Below are 17,072 nucleotides of genomic sequence, written 5' to 3' on the forward strand. Positions count from 1 at the left end.
AGCAGGGTGGGCCTGCAGGGAAGGGCGGCCAGCGGCGGAGGGATGGACCGAGGCCCACCCTCCCCCCAGGTGTGACCTTCGGCTGCTCACTGCCCTCATTGACCCCTGACCCCTCCCATGTGGAATGAAGGATGAGATGGGGAGATTCCAACCTGGCTGATGCCACCTTCCAGCATTTTCTTGCATGCACCCCTCGTGGTGCAGACAGAGGCCACTAAACTCTGCAGGTTGATCAGACATGTGACCTTGTGTCAATATGTCTCAACCGAACTCCGCTGCCTCCCGGTCCCCAATCTGCTCCTGGCCCCTCACCTCCGTGGACTGTGCCACTTCGAGTCCTGGCAGCTGAGCCCCTTTCATCTCAGAGCACCCTGCTGTGGGCCTCCTCGGGGCCACGCCCTCTCACGGGACAAGGGTCTTGCGGGACGAGGGATATCCTGCTGCTGAAGTGTGCAAAGCCCTGGGATGGGGGTTGACCCCTCCCCCGGCTCTCCTGAGGGATGGACGGTGGGTGGGGCTGGGGTGGCTGTGGAGGGGATGTGCAGGCTGCAGTTCACACACGTGCATGAGGCCCCTCGCAGTGCAGGACAGAGCTGGGTTGGGGGAGCTGAGTATGGAGACCCCTCAGCTGCCATCGGTGCCCCTGCCCCAGGCCCGTGTGTCAGGACGAGGATGTGTTAGGACCAGGATCTCTGCACACTATTCTCAGACTCACATCCTCCTTAATCTCTTCCCCGTCTGATCCAGCAGCGGGCCTGTGGTTCCTCCCCCAGGGTCTGTCCCTAGCCTGCACCCCTGCCCGCTCGATCCCCACAGCACCTCCATCACCTGGACGTCTGCACCAGCCACACTCGGGTCTCGTGGCTCCTTCCCTGCCCCCTTAGGCCCACCCAGCACCACAGCGGACTCTCAGCAAAAGGACTCGTCACTGCCCAGCTTATAACCATCCCATGGCTTTCATCACACCTGGAAGTCCACCAGCCCCTCGCTGCACCCCACAGGGGTCCCCAGAGAATGCCTCTCACCTCCCGGTCACTTCTCCCGCAGCCCTGGTACTCACTCCAGCCATGCCTGCCTCCCCCACCCCTCTCGCCCACTCCCAGCCTTTGCCCCAGCTCACGCCTCTCCTAAAACTCTTCCCTGGATGTGAGCCAGAAGTCAGCTGAGTGTCACCTCTGCGGGGCCCCTGACAACACTCTCTTAAGTAGTTCTTCCCATTAGATACTATTCCTCCAGCCTCTTTACTCTGCGTTACGTTTATTATAATCTCTCAGGGTTTCAATGCATTATTTGTGATGACATTACTTTAATAAAATTTCCATTTCCAAATGTTGGTCTGACTTTTTCATAGATGGCTTGTCTGTCTGCCCCCATCAGGCAGCAGCAGCCTCAGCTGTGTGGCTCACAACGTATCCCAGTGCCTAGAACAGCACCTGGCACACAGTAGGTCCACCCACGGAATTGAAAGCAGAGAGACTGGACATTCTGTTTGGCTGGTCTGTGAGTGGCTCTGGGAGGGTGGGGGCAGGCCTGCCTTGGTTCTGGAACCAGTGCCCACCTTCCCCCTTCGTTTGGCAGAGTAGGTAGTCAGAAAGGCTGGAGAGGCCTGGCAGATAAGTCAGGGTGTGAGGCTGCCTTTGGTTCTTGAATTCTGGAGCTTTAGGAAGACTGGTGAGTGTTTAACCACCAGCACTCCAGGAAACAAAAAGCAGACCAACAAAACCCCTTCTAATGTGAAGCACTTTCCAACGTCCATGATGTAGTTTCTTATCATGGCCAGTTTTAAGCTTCCAGCAGGAAGTCACTGGACATAACATGGGAGGAGATGTATTCAACTGACTCTAGCTCACGGGTGCGAGCTGGTGTGAACTGGCGGAGCTGGGGTGAACTAGTGTGAGCTGATATGAGTTGGTGTGAGCTGATGCGAGCTAGTGTGAGCTAGTGTGAGCTGGTGTGAGCTGATGCGAGCTAGTGTGAGCTGGTGTGAGCTGGTATGAGCTGATGCGAGCTAGTGTGAGCTGGTGTGAGCTGATATGAACTGGTGGAGCTGGTGGTGTTGGTGGTCCTGGTGGAGCTGGTGTGAGCTGATATGAGCTGGTGTGAGCTTGTGTGAGTTGGTGTGAGCTGATGTGAGCTGGTGTGAGCTTGTGTGAGCTGGTGTGAGCTGATATGAGCTGGTGGATCTGGTGGAGCTAGTGGTGCTGGTGGTCCTGGTGGAGCTGGTGTGAGCTGGTAGAGCTGGTGTGAGCAGATGTGAGCTTGTGTGAGCAGGTGTGAACTGATGTGAGCAGACGCAAGCTGGTGTGAGCTGGTATGAGCAGATGTGAGCCGTTGGAGCTGCTGGTCCTGATGGAGCTGGTGTGAGTTGGCCCCAGCACACCAAGGTTGAGGAAGGTTCTGGAACCCTCCAGCCTCCTAGGACTCTGCAGATCTATATGCACTGCTGGCTGGGGGGATGCCACTGGCTTTTCCCAGGAATCTTGGCCCCTCTCCCTCTGGCGAGTAACCCTGGTGTCAGCGGTCTGTGAGGAGGAGGTGGAAGGGGTTGGACCCAGCCTTTGGGTCCTCTTCTGAACAATGGGGTAATAACTGCCCCGTCTTTAGAAAATCCTCTGCCAGCAGGAATGCCTAGGGCAGAACGGAGTGGGGAGCTCTGTCTGTAGCTGGGAGATCCTGGCTGAAAGCCATGTCACCCCAAGATGTCCCTTTGCCTCTCTTGGCTTCGATGCCTTTGTCTGCCCGATATGGACACTGAGTCCTGCCTCTTGGCTGTGGAATCCGGATCTGCACAGCCCTCTGAACTACGTGGGGAAACAAGGCCCAGACAGGCAGCAGCTCGCCTGAAGTCACCCAGCACGTCTGTGTGTAGCGACCCCTTTTGGTTCCGCCCCCCAGCAGGGCTGACTCCCAGCAGCTCCTTAGCCCACCCACACTGGGGGTGATGGCTTCTCCCAGTGTGGGAGGGCCTTAGCAGGAGAAGCAGGGCAAGAGACCCGTTTTGTCTTCCCTGAGGGCTGCATTCAAGACCCAATAAGTGGCTCTCACTTGTCCCAGGAAGGTCACTAGCCAGGGCTCGCCATAGCCAGCACCACAGTCAGGGCGTAAGTGGCCTCAGACCACAACCCCTGTGCTCCCCGCCTTCTGGAGGGGCAGGTGCTGCCCCCTGGCACACCTGGCAGGATGCTTGCTGGCCTGTGTTGGGGGTGGGGCCAGTAGGAAGGCAGAACCGACTCAGCCCCGCCCCTGATCTTAGCCTTGTGGGCTGAGCCCCAGCCTGGGGCTGGGGGCAGAGGGCAGGGAGAGGTGCAGGTCAGGTAGCCCTGTGGGGAGGGGTCAGGCCTGCCCTGGCCCCTCCCCGCTTGCTTCACTCGGTCGCGTCCCAGAGTGCCAGGTTCTGCTAAACCAGCATCACCTACAACCGGCCCTTTGCAGGTGCCCCAACTCCTGCCCGCAATGGCCATGGGGTGGACGGCCTCGAGCCCTCCAGGTCTGGCTGGTGGGGCCTTGGGCAACACACATCGCTTCCCCATCCCAGCCCAGCAGAGTGAGCTGCCCCCAGAAGGCCCCTCCCCCTTTCTGCTGTCCCAGTTTCATAATCTCGCCCCTCCCCTTGGAAAGGGAACCTGAGAAACTGGTCTGGCAGGGTTGAGCTTTCCTGTTCCTTTGCATCACTCCCCATTGTCCTGGATAAATGGCTCCCTGTACTAGGAACCTGACCCCAGAGGGCTCCCGGGGAGCAGGGGGTTGGGGGGGGACTAGGGGGTTGTGCTGCCTGAGGAATCAGAACTGATTGGGCTTCTGAGCCTCTGAGACTGGTCTGCAGGCTCAGGCATTAAATTCCAGCAGGAGATTCCCAGCCTACTGAGGTCATGTGCTGGGGGCCGGGCAGGCCAGGCCGCATCTTCAGGCATGTTTGGTTTGGCCAGAAGAGGACACTAAAATGAAGCTATTGCACTGTCAGCATGGAAGAATTTCGAGGTCTCTCGCAGGCAGCCTGGCATTCTGACCTCTAGACAAATGGGCCCTAAAGGGGCCTAGCTTTGGCCATTGTCCAGGACCCTCGGGCCCAGGGTATCTGTGCTCTGACCCCATCTGGCCCAGCCTCTTCCAGTTACAGACGGGAACAGAGGTGTAGAGGAGCAGCGGGCAGGTCGTGAGAGTCAGGCCTGTGGCCCAGAGCCCCAGGGGGGAGCCCTGTAACTTTCCCCAGGGGACCAGGAAGGAAAAGCGCCTTGGTTTTCCGACACGCCAGCTCATGACCCCTCGGCGGCAACCATCTCACTTGTTGGGCTGCAGGCCCAGGAGGACAGCTGAGGGGCTGCTGCTGGGGGTCAGGGCCCAGTTTGTCTCAGGCAGAGAGCCCCAGATCGAGCCTGCTATTCCCAAGACGTCTTTTCCCACGGCCAGCGAGCATGTGCTGGGATCCCATGGTGGCTGGTGGCCCGGAGCCTGAGGAGGAGAACGGGAGGGCTGAGCAGGCCTTTGCTGCTGGGTTTTCTCTGAAACGGGCCTCCCAGCACACACGGCTGAGCTGGGGGAGGCTGTCGGGGCTCAGGGACCAAGCACGTGCTGTCAGAGCATTGAAGGTGCTAGTTTTTCTGGAGAGAAACCGGGGTGTCACAGAGATGGGAAGATCCTTCTCGATCTCTGTGTCTCTCTCCCCTCCGCCCTCTCTTTCCCCATCTGCCTACTCCTCCCGTGTCCAGCAGCATCTCCCGGCCAACCTCACACTTTGCCCTGGACTCAGTGGGACAGTGGGAATGCCCGGAACATCTGACCGACAGACTGTCTCAGGCCGACTTTGTGGCCTCAGGCCCTTGGCTCTTCCTCTGGGTCTCGGCCCATGTTCTCGGGTTCTCCGAGCTGCAGGAACTTGCAAACACTTAGCTCAGGCCAGGGCTGGTGGCATCTCCAGCCGCGTGTGCCCGCTCCAGTGCGGCACCTCGCTCAGGCCTCCAGCAGACGCCATGGGAGGGGCGCCTTTATTATCGTGTCGTACGCACAGGGCAACAGAGGCTCAGACTCGCTGAGGAACCTGCCCAAGGCCACACCACAGTGAGTGGCGAAGCCAGGCTCAAAAGTGCCCCTCCACATGGCCTGCGTTCTCCCCGCTCTGCCCCCAAGACTCCCTGACTGTCTCAGAAACGTCCCACCACACCGAATCAGGCCTGGCCCCAGTGACAGCGGGCATGTGGTGAATCTGGGGTGGGGGGAGGTTTCAGACCAGTGGGACAAGAGCAGCCTTCCCGGGGGTGGTGGGCTTGGTCCCTGGAAGCTGGACCATCTAGACAGGGAGGTCCCCATGGTGGCAGGAGGCAGGGACGTGGGGTCACTGCTGGACCTGGCGTGATGGGCCCCGCTTGCCACCAGCAGGGCCCCTGCACAGGTGCCTGGGTCTGGAGCATCCCGGGGGTCCAGAGGTGAGCCTCTCAGACCTAAGGCTAAGCCTCCAGGGCAGTGTCACAGGCAGCTGTGTCAGTGCAGGGGGGCATGAAGCAGTACTTAGGGGCCTCTTGAAGAGGGAAGAGCAGACCCTCCTGTAAGTTGGGGCTCAGGCCCCTGAGGCTCTTGGAGGGACCGGACGCAGCTGTTTCTCACGCCTTTAGCTGCATCAGAGCCAGACCTAAATGCAGCTGAAGCCTAAGCTTGGCGGCCCGAACGCCCACGACAGGGCCCAGGCAAGACGCAGTCCCTCTCTGGGCCACAGAGATTTGAGCCTGCTGGGCTGGGCGTCTGTAACGTCCATGTATCAGCAGCGTTAGGACCCGGTGGGGATGAAACAGAACTGATGCTGACTCAGTTCAGGGTTGCTCCTGCCCCTGGCCAGCCCCCACCGCCACTCGAGTTCCTGCGAAGGAGGGACGAGCCCAGAATGTCCGAGTGGGGCTCCAGTCCAGGAGCTGGAGCATGGCCATGGTTCAGGGGCTGGGCTGCCTTCGAGGGTGACCATCGAGGAAAACCCTGATGCTGGGAATGATTGAAGGCAGGAGGAGAAGGGGATGACAGAGCAGGAGACGGTTGGATAGCATCACCGACTCGATGGACATGAGTTTGAGCAAGCTCCGGGAGTTGGTGATAGACAGGGAGGCCTGGCATGCTGCAGTCCCTGGGGTTGCAAAGAGCTGGACATGACTGGGCGACTGAACTGAACTGAACTGAGCTGACTGAGGTGGGGTGAGTACAGATGCTGGCAGGGAGGCGACAGGGGGACAGAGGTCTGCAGGAGGGTGGGACCCTCGCAGAGGCCTGGGAGGCTGCAATGCAGACGGACCGAGAAGGGCAGGACCAAGGAGGAAGCAGGACTCTGATAGGGCGTCAATTGCACTGGTCACAGCCATCCAGGGCGCTGGCTTGGGAAGCACTCCCACTGTTGGGATTCGTTTTGGGGGTTAGTGGCCCATTTCCCAGACAGAGATTGAGGCAGAGGAAGGAGCATGAAGGGCAGACCTGCTCCCAGTCCTCCCCCACCCTCCCCAGATATGGGGTTGGCCCAGCAGACTCTGGCTCTGTGCAAACCGTCTGTGCAGAAGTGTGTATGCAGACACAAGCCTGCGACACACCTAGTGAGAGGTCTGAGGATGACGGTGGAGTCACAGGCCCCCATGCTAAGCAAGTGCTCCCCAAGGCCCTCTGTCCGCTGCCCGGTGGAGACCTCCAAGGGCTCCCTGGGGCCGGGGGACCCGGTGCCCCTGCATGCTTGCTCTCGTGGCCTCGGCAGCTGCAATCAGCTAATTTAGCCGGCCCCTCTCCCCCCCGCCCCCCCACTCCCAGCTTTCTAATCGAAAAGGAATTTGATGTGGGAAATGATAAGGAAACAGCAGCAGAGAGTGGTTAAGAGGCTCACTTGGGGAAAACAAATCAGCCATATCCGATCGAGAAACCTCAGTGCGTGTCTTAGAAGGAAGATATGCAAAAAGTGAAACATAGTGTAGGAAGCAGCCTGGAAACGCAGAGAGGCCGGTCCTGTCGGGGAGGAAGCCTGAAGAACCCCTTCCTTGACCGTGTGTCCGCTGAGCGGGCCCTTCTACTGAGGACCCGGGGGTGGGGCATCCATTCAGGAATGGGGAAACTGAGGCAGAGGCCGTAGGGTGCTGGAGTCAGGCCTTGAACTCCTCCAGTGGGGTGAGGGTCGGGAACACAGGCCCTGGAGCCCCTTCCTGCCTGGGCTGGACTCCTGGCTGCCCTGTGTCCTAACTGTGTGACCTCGGGCCAATCACTGAACCTCTGTGAAGTGCGCTGATGATGGTGCCTGCCTCAGCTGGTTGTGAGGGTGAGGAGTGAAGCCAGGCAGAGCTCTCGGGGCAGGCGAGACGTCCTCAGGGGCTGGTCAGCAGCCAGTGTCCTTGGATGACCAGCTTGTCCGGGTGCATGGCGGGGCTGACGTGCAGCCACAGGTCTGAAGTGGGCAGGTGGGGGCAGGTGGGTCCCAGGCCTGGGGGAGGGGCACGTGGAGCCCCTCGCTGACCGCCTGCTGCGGGCCGCTTTGGGCTGGGGAGGTGATGGGAGGGCACCATGGCTCTGCATGGATGGGGCACCCGTGAGACGTGCTCACCCCCTCCTGGCCGCTCTCAGGCTGTCGTGTGTGAGCAGTGACGTCCCAGGAAGCTGAGATCTGTCTCACGGTTGTGAGGTGTCCCCCAGACAGGCCAGAGGAGGGGCCACAGCCCACTCTGTTCCAGAGAGGGGACAGGTGCCCGCAGACTGACAGCCCCAGGGGCTGTTCCCAGAGATGCGGCCCATGCCCAGTCCCACAGTCTGCAAGTCCGTCCATCACAGGCATCTGTGTCGCGGAATCTGGCCAGGGCTGCCTTCTTCCGCCCACATCCGGGCCCTCAGGTCGTGGGCTGGAGCCCTCACCACCGTGGACCGGGCCGACCAGTGGGCCCAGCCGCAGCCTACAGACGCCAGCTCCGAGGAGGCTGGAAACTCAGGCCAAGTGCACCTGTCCCCCTGGGGTGATGGCTGGGGCCCAGGGTACTTACCCAAGTGCTCAGGTGTGGCTTCTCAGAAAACAGCGCCCACTCGGGTCTCCTGTAACCCAGGCCTGGGCACTTCTCTTCCTCCAGAGGGATTCATCTGAAAGAGGCCGCGGGGCCTCTCCAGGCCTGGCCTCCACTGAAACACTCGTGTGTGTGACCTACGAATGTTTTAGCATCTACTGTGTGCTAGGGGGGCGATGATGACAACATGGCATGAGGAGAAACCACAGAGGGTACCTAAACTGGGCTGAGAGCCTCAGGAAGGAGGCGTTCCTGAGGAGGGGAATGCCTGGGCGAGGCCAGAAGGAAGCGGGTGCTACAGCAGCTCGTGCCAGGGCCTCAGGAGAATGAGAAGACAGCAAATGCCACTGGGAGGAAGGTTGCAGTTTACTCAATACCTGCACTGCCAGATTCTGCTGGGACCCTGAGCTGGGTCTTGCTGGCCGCAGCAGATGGGTAGATGCTGGTCCTTTCAGAGGAAGAAGCTTAGGGACATCTCCTCTAACGGTCTCAGCGTCCACATGAGACAGGTTATCAGCCCTATTCTACAGATTAGAAAACTGAGGCTCCGACAGGTGGAGGATCTGCCCACCATCGTGCGACCCACTGGGCTCTTTCACGGCACATTTTCCTCTCCTCACCTGGAACGCAGCACAGGTTTCCCTGCAGCCTAGAGTCTGGGGTGCAGGGAGAGGCTTCTGTGGTGGGCGGGGAGCAGGGGGCATCAGAAGGACTGCACTGAGCCCAAGAACCCCTCGGGGCATTTAGTCAAAACCCCAGCCTCCTCCCCAGAGAGACGCTCAACACGTCATATGCACCTTTGAGGCCACCGCCAGGACCCCAAGGTTGAGCAACTGCGGCCTGAGCAGGTGATGATGACTGGTGGATAAGACCTACCGCCCCCTCCCTGCCAGCTGTCACGGCCCCTCCCCACCTGCCCTCTGTCCTGCCACTGCTCAGCCCAGCTGGCACCCCATCGGCAAAGTGTAGCGGGGGCACCAGAGGCCAGTGCCAGACCCCCCCACCATCAGCGACAGCACAGCGATGGAGAGTCAGGGCGGGCGGCTGGCAGCAACAGTGAAGCAGGTGGTTCCAGTCCACTTGAGGTGTGGGCACAGCCACAGGCCTGGGGTCAGGACGGAGGGCAGGTCCTTTCCAGCCTCCCCGCTGGGAGTCTCAGTTCCCATCTGGGACGTGGGGGCCGCGCCGTGGGGATCAAGGAGAGGCGGGCCTCTCGAGGGGAGGGGGATCCTGGCTCGGGCAGCCGCGGTCGCCCGCGCTCTCGGCTGGCGAGGGCGCCTCCTTCCACACGCGGCGCTGGCAGTGCTCCACCATGTTGCACATCTGGGCTGCCTCCCGGCTCTGGCACCAGAAGCTTGGGCCCAGGACGCACTGGTCGGTGCCCAGCAGCGTGTTCCTGGGGTCGCGGCAGGCGCGCAACTTCGTGCAGAGGGTGGGGGGGTCCATCATGTCCCTGAGGGTCATCATGAGCACGGGCTGGTATTCGCTCACGAAGCGGCCACACTGCATCACAAAGGGCAGGGGCAGGATGCCGCAGGCGAGCTTAAAGGCCCGCAGGACGCGGCGCTCGGTGGTCTTCTGCTCCAGGTTATGGACGGACACACCGAACAGCTGCTGGCACCCCCTGCAGAGGCTGTCCTTGTCCAGGAGGCCAGGGGGTGGGTTTGTGGGGCCCTCGTGGACCGCCCGGGCCCGCCTCCATCCCCTGCACAGTCGGATGACCGTGCACATCTTTTCTGGGGTGAGTCTGCTCAGGACGTCCACCACGGTGGGCACGTAGGTGTCCACCAGCTTGATGCACTCCCGGACCACCGGAGGGGGCAGCACGGAGCACACACGCTCCAGGGCCTGGCTGATGATGGTCTTGCTGCTGCTGCTTTCCAGCCAGTGGTCCAGCCTCTGCACGACCTGCAGACACACGTCACAGGCCACGGGGCCCTGCATCTGCACCTCGCCCTTCCTCCACGGAGACGCCAGCTCCAGGGCAGGGACCCCGTCCACGGCAGCCATGTGAGCCGAGTCTGGGGGTCCCTGCCACTCCTCACAGAAGCCCTCCTTCCTGCAGATCTCGCTGGGCAGCATGAACCTCAGTGTTTGCTCAGCAGGAGCAAAAAACTGGTGGATGTAGTTCTTGCAAAGGAAAGCCAGGCCCGGCCCCAGGGACTCGCACTGCTCCCGTGTGGTCACCTGTGCCAGGCTGGACAGGTCGGGCCCAAGGGCACCCTGGAGCCGGGTGACCAGCTGGACACAGTCCTGGCACACAGTGCCCACGGCAATCCGCTGACGGCGGGAGCTGAGTAGGCCATTGGCCACAAATGGGGCAACCACGTCATATATGTCCTCCTCAGAGAGTGGCCCGGGGGTGGCCGGGTGCCTCTGCAGTGGCTGGCAGAGGGTGAGAGCCATGCACACCTGTCCCGGGGCACTGCCCAGGTCCCCGCCAAGCATGCTCAGGATGGCTGAGCCGTGGGCATCCACCATCCCCTTGCATTTGACCAAAGACTCCTGGCTGGGAAGCCACTCACAGGTCTTCATCACCGCAGCCAGGACATCAGTCTCGGCGGCCTTGGGGTTCAGCCCGTTGCTGGCAGTGGCTGCCACATCCAGGCACAGGTCACAGGGCAGGGACCTGGCGGTGGGCTGGCTCCAGATGGCAACGCGGCAGTGCCCAACTGCCCCGCATCTCATTGCCGCCTGCAGGTCCCGACACCACACGGCAGGGCCCTTGGCGCACTCCTTGGGGCCAGAGATGGAGCCGGCCAGGGCGGCGCACAGCACGCCCGGCAGAAGCAGCAGCGCGCAGAGCATGCCTTGATGTCTTGGGGCCAGCTCCACTGACTGCGCGGCCGCCCCGCGGCTGCTATAAAGCCCCAGCCTGCCTGGTGGGCGGCCCCGCCCTCCAGGCTCCTCCGCAGCCTGACTCATGGCTCTGTTGTTGCCTGGTTCTGGGCAGCGTGTGCAGGTCACTCTCCCTGGAGCACCGCTCGTCCCTCTCCCCTCGACCCTCTGGATAAACTCTCACTCGGCTTTCAAAACCCAGCTCAGTCTTCAATAAAGCACAACTCACCCACCTCTTTCCTGGGAGCCCGTCTGCCCCCTTCCGAACGGCTCATCCTCCCGCTCTGGTGTCTTCCGCTGGCTAGGTCCCCTCCTAGAAAGACAGCCTTTGATGTCTGTTCGTGTTAGTTGCTCAGTGGTGTCCAACTCTTTGCGACCCCATGGACGGTATCCTCCTCTCCACGGAATTTTCCAGGCAAGAATTGGAGTGGGTAACCATTCCCTTCTCCAGGGCATCTTCCCAGCCCAGGGATCGAACCCAGGTCTTCCGCACGGCAGGCAGGTTCTTTACTGTCTGAGCCACCAGGGAAGCCCACAATGAGAGACTCTTGGGGGGACTTTTGTCCCCCTTTGGGAGGCACAGGCATTCTGTCCTTTTAATGCCAGAAGATGAAGTGAGTTTAATGACTGAGCAAGTATAGAAGCTCTGTTTCCTACATCTGGCCTTGAAATGGCTCGCCTGGCTGGCTCTGCTCCTGGCCCTGGCCGGCAGTGCCACGCAAGGGCCCCTCATGTCTTCATCTGCGATGTGAGTGCCCGTCGGCCTCCTGAGACAGCCGCCAGGGAACAGGTCTGGAACTGGGCCGAGAGTGGGCTGGCCCACCCTAGATATGAAAGTGTTGGTTGAAAGTACCCATACACAGGAGGAATTTGTTTCATTTCTGTGTCACTTGTTATCTTCTTATTTTTCTTGCTTAGTTTTTAAAATGAGTTATCAGTCGAGTGGATCAGATGTCAGGCACACCCAGGTGTCCCGAGCTGGTGTCGGTTCATTAAAAGGAGGATTCCACAGCCAGCCTCGCCTATGGCCTGCTTTCCACTTGCCTCATGGCTCCCACGGGGCCCTCCCACGCAGGGGTGGACGGGTCGGGGGCCCGAGGGCAGGGGGCTCCCCTGGGGTCGCCTGCGCCCCTCGGAGGGTGTAAGCCCCCTGCGTGGTGCTGTCTCTCAGGTTCAGAGGGGCAGTCCGCACCCCCAGCTGTGTGGGTCAGGCCTTGGGGCCTGAGATTGCAGCAGCTTGTGGAGGAATGTGGCCGGGGTGGCTCCATCCACCTCCTCCGGGTCCGGGGTTGGGAAGAGCATATGGAAAACAGGACTTGCTGAGCTCTTCACACTGGCCCTGGGAGTGTAGACCCTCTGGACCAGAGGAGGGACAGCCCTTGGGTTGAAGTGAGCCTGGGCGCTCATATGCCCAGCTCCTGAGTCTCACTTGCAAAGCGGGGACTGGAGACATGGGTGCCCCATCGCGGGTGCCTGGGGCAGGCAGGGGCCGGCTCACTTTAACACCCTTTCCACATGCCTGCTCCTCCCTGAGCGCATCGCCTGAGATTCCTGAGCACCCACTCGCATCCTACGAGGACTGTGGGCACCAGGCCAGCAAGCAGGAGGCCCTGCCCCACCGCTCTGTGCCAGGGCCCCGGCCAGGCAGCCCCAGACCTCCTGCTCGGCCTTCACAGCTGCTGTCATGGTCTCTTTCCCCAGGCACCACCCTGCCCAGAGGCCCAGAAATCTCTCCCCACTGATGAAACACGAAATTGGTTTTTATTTTATAGAAAAATACATCAGTTCAGTCGCTCAGTCGTGTCTGACTCTTTGCGACCCCACTGATGGCAGCACGCCAGGCTTCCCTGTCCATCACCAACTCCCGGAGCTTACACAAACTCATGTCCATCAAGTCGGAGAATCTGCCATAGGAGACTTTTCTCCTGGACTTTCTAATATTTTTAAAATTATTTATTTTGTTATTTTACCAGGCCGTGTGACTTGTGAGACCTTACTTCTCTGACTAGGGATTGAATCTAGGCCCATGACAGTGAGAGGCATAGGGTTCTGAGTGCTGGACTGCCAGGGAATTCCCTCTTACTTTTAAAATTTTTATTAAAATATGTCATGCATACAGGAAAAGGCACAGATTATAAGTGTTCAGCTCAGGGAAGATCCATAGACTGAGCAAGCGCCCAGGCCCAGACAGTGTCCACGATTCTGGGCAGCCCCAGCGCACCTTCCAGCCACCCCTGCCCCGTCCATTGCCGGGAACCCCGACTGTTTTGTCTCTGGCTTCTTTGGCACGGTACTGGGCCTCTGAGCTCTGTTTGGGCTGCTGGGTGGGTCCTCATTTCTGTGCAGAATCCGTCGGGTGAATTCACATTTTACTAATCTATTCTACCCTCGTGGGCATTTGAATCACGTCCAGTTAGTTTGGGGCTGGCCTGGACACTTCTGTGCCCATCTAGGGATGTGTGTGTACCCCCATCTCTGCTGGGTTTTCTCTAGGAGCAGAATTGCAGGGGTCAGACGGCAGACGTCCAGTAAATGCCGACACGACAGTTTTCCACCGTGGTCGGGCCCACTGCCCTCAACAGGGCTCAAAGAGTCTGGTTGCTCCATGTCCGTTTTGTCTGGGGGGAGGTTATGTTTTATTCTGATATAATTTCAAACTTAGAGGACCACTGCAGAAATAGAGCAAGGAGCTCCCGGCCAGCGGTCCCTCGGGCACCTTGGCCCGATTTGCTCTGTGGTTCCCCTGCCCGCTTCCCTCTCGTCTACCATCCATCCACCCGCGTTTGTATTTACAGACACCTGTGTCCTGACCTGTTGAGAGTATAGTGATGTCACGTCCCTTTACACCAGCTACTCCAGTGTGCTTCCGGAGGACAAGGACGTCCTCTCAGATGGTCACAGTGCATCTGTCAGCGTCCAGGGCTGTGATGTTGGTACAGTCCCACTGTTTAACCCGCAGCCCCTGTTCGGACTGTGCAGCGGCCCAGGGCTGCCCTCTGACCGTGTGTCACTCCTGGTTCCAGCTCCAGGGTCAGGGCTATGTGCGCTCGCCACGGCTCCTCGGTCACCTTTTGCGTGTTTTTCTTGACACTGGAGTCCCGGTGGGTTGCTTGTAGAAAGCTCTCCCCTTGGGTCTGCCCAGGTTCCCTCGCGCTCAGACACGGCAGGACCCCTCTGTGCCCCAGGTGGGGAGGGTGGATGTGGGCCAGCCCAGTACTGCGGGTCTGGGGTCACTTGCTGGAGACCTGCTGCTTCTTCCTCTGTGAAGTTACTGTTTCCTTTTTTGTAATTAATAATATTTAGAAAGGTACTTTGAGAGTATGTTAATATTCTGTTCTCATCAAATGTTTACTCACTGTTAGCATAACTGGTCCTTTGCTAACCCCATCTTCCCTCTGATTTTTAAGTTGGTATTCTTCTATAAAAAAGAGCTTTTCCTTCCCTTCCCTCTTCCTTCCTCCTTTCCTTCCTTCCTTCCTGCCTTCCTATGTAGACTTGTGAATGCTTATTTTATTTAACAGATTGTAGTCCGTGCCTTTTCTGCATGTCTTTTTCTTGGGGATGGTCTTGCTCCCTGTCTCCTGTACAATGTCACGAACCTCCGTCCATAGTTCATCAGGCACTCTGTCTATCAGATCTAGTACCTTAAACCTGTTTCTCACTTCCACTGTATAATGGTAAGGGATTTGATTTAGTTAATACCTGAACGGTCTAGTGGTTTTCCCCACTTTCTTCAATTTAAGTCTGAATTGAGCAATAAAGTGTCCATGATCTGAGCCACGGTCAGCTCCCAGTCTTGTTTTTGCTGACTATATAGAGCTTCTCCATCTTTGGTTGCAAAGAATAGAATCAATCTGATTTCAGTGTTGGCCATCTGGTGATATCCGTGTGTGGAGTTTTCTCTTCTGTTGTTGGCAGAGGGTGCTGCAGTCCACGGGGTTGCAAAGAGTGAGACACGATGGGGGGACTAAACTGAACTGAACTGAGTCCATGCCTACAGTTGCTCTGATGCCTAAGCGGCTCCAGATCAGCTCAGTGGGGCCCTTTGAGCTGGCCTGTCTGTCTCTGACATATGTCCATCATTCTTAGAGCGCTTCTCTGCTTTTAAACGAAGACTTGCTTCAGGCTTATCTTGTGCATTCCTTGAACCAACCCTGGAACCAGCCTGGTTGATGGAAGATAGTATTTGGAAACCAAGATCCAGGCATAGATGTGCTCATTGAAACTGTGGTGTCATTACGGCCGCCTTGGTGAACAGAGCAGTGAATACCTTACCTCTTACTGATGTGGGTGACGGAGGAAGGATGTGTTCACATAGAAATGGAGACACAGACATTTGTAGGTATGAAGATGGACATGTACATACATGTAAACACATGTGTACTTGCAACTGTCATCCATTCACCGTGTCTTCATCAGACAATGAGTTCACTTTGATCCTTAGGCAACATTCTAGTTTTCTTCCTTTCCATATTCTTAACTCTCCTGCCCAATAGCCAGGAGTCTGGGTCCCATTATCCTTAAGACACTTACTCAATATAAAAAGTAGTAGTTTCAGAATGCCTAATCCTGGGACTTCCCTGGTTGTCCAGTGGCTAAGACTCAATGCTTCCAATGCAGGGGGCCTGGATTCCCTGGTTAGGGAATTAGATCTCACATACTGCAACTAAAGATGCTGTGTGCCACAGCTAAGACCCAGTGCAGCCAAATAAATATATATTTTATAAAAAGAAAGATAAGAAAGAACACACAACTCCTACCGCTATGAAAAGAAAAACTTACCAACTAGACTTCTGCATTTGCACACATTTATCTTTACCATTTTGACATAAAATGTACATGTAGTAAAATGTACACGCTGTAACTGTGCAATTTGGTGTATTCTAGCAAACCACGTGTGCAAACCACACCCATCGCCCTCAACCAGAGCAATCGCTTTTCTGATTGTCTTCACCTTTGATCAGTTTCACTTCTTCCTGAATCTGCATCAGTGGGGTGGGGTGGTGTGTCCACCGCTTTCACCCTCTGGACAAGAGCCCGCCCTGAGGTCCCTGGGCCTCACCGCCTGGCAGTGCCCCCTGTACCAGCTGCCAGAGTGTCCTCATCGCTGAGGGCTGGCATCGGGCACTTCCAGTTTGGGGTTATCCAAGTATCGCTGATTTGTACATTCTTAGGGACACTGTGCAGTGGGCAGAGTGGGCATTTCTGTTGGGTAGGTGTCTGGGGGAGGACCGCGGGGGCCTGGGGTCGGTGTGTGCTGAGCAGATGCACCAGGCTCTGATGTGGTGGCCCTGGGCCTGTCCCCCCAGCAGCGTTGCTCCACACGGCTCTGATATAACCCTGCAGAAAGTGCTGGAAATGATACGACCAGCATTCCTCCACTACCCACCATCCAACGAAAGGCAGCACTTGCTGTATATTTTATAAATTCCATCTGTTTAAAACATTTCCCTGGAAGGTATTTACTTTTTCCTCCTAACTAGAGATAAGGCTGGTCCCAATGGGATCGGGGGGTGAGAGGGGGGCATTTTGTAGGTGAGGCCCCATGTGTTGAGCCAGGGTCAGGGAGGGGACCCACAGGAGGTGGGCAAGAAGCTTGAAGATGGCCTGCTTCCCAGAGGACCAGCGAGGAGAGGGAGGGAACCAGGACCAGGGCCCACTTGTCAACACTTTGCCTGGCCCTCTGGCCTCCACTTCACCATCAGTCCTCGAGGCCGTCTTACCGTATGGGCGGGGAGGGGGGGGCCTGTCCCCAGGTACACGGTGACACGTGCTCTTCTGCCCACACGGGGGACACAGGCTCCAGCCCCGTGGGGCTCCCCAGCCCGTGTTCTGGAATCTCTGAGCACAGAGGTGCCGGCTTCTCCGACCTCCGAGTCCTCTCCTCTGTTCTGCCTGATGCTGTTGGCCCCGTCAGCCCGACCCACGGCCACCTCTCCGACCCACGGCCACCTCTCTTTCTCTCTGCCTTTCCTGCCTCTTCTGGGGACACTCCCGTGCTGCCGGGCCATACTGCGGGGGTGTTTCCTGCCTGTGTTTGCAGCCCCTGCTGTGAGCTGGGGCTCAGCAGAGAAGGAGACAGATGAGGAGTGGATATTCGGGTCCTGGGGACAGACCACGGACGTGTAAACATTTGACGGATGTGTAAACACTCGTGCCTCTCCTGGTGCCAGGTGGAAACGATTTCTATGCAGTAAAGAAAAGCGGGCGAGGTTCGGTGGGGGTTGCTGGGTG

The 17,072-nt window shown here is 58.3% G+C and overlaps 2 protein-coding genes across 2 annotated transcripts in view; one reads left to right on the forward strand and one right to left on the reverse strand.

The window, feature by feature from the left end:
- Window positions 1-17,072, forward strand: part of SORCS2 (sortilin related VPS10 domain containing receptor 2) — a 497,945-nt gene that overhangs the window by 207,751 nt on the left and 273,122 nt on the right.
- PSAPL1 (prosaposin like 1) lies at window positions 9,195-10,808 on the reverse strand. The gene has a single exon (XM_019963266.2). The coding sequence runs from the start codon at window positions 10,806-10,808 to the stop codon at window positions 9,195-9,197; it is 1,614 nt and encodes a 537-aa protein (XP_019818825.2).

This window comes from Bos indicus, chromosome 6, assembly GCF_029378745.1.
Source record: "Bos indicus isolate NIAB-ARS_2022 breed Sahiwal x Tharparkar chromosome 6, NIAB-ARS_B.indTharparkar_mat_pri_1.0, whole genome shotgun sequence".
NCBI lineage: Eukaryota > Metazoa > Chordata > Mammalia > Artiodactyla > Bovidae > Bos > Bos indicus.

Coding starts and splice junctions, on each gene's coding strand:
- PSAPL1 (XM_019963266.2), bottom strand. CDS start 10,808: ATGCTCTGCGCGCTGCTGCTTCTGCCGGGCGTGCTGTGCGCCGCCCTG.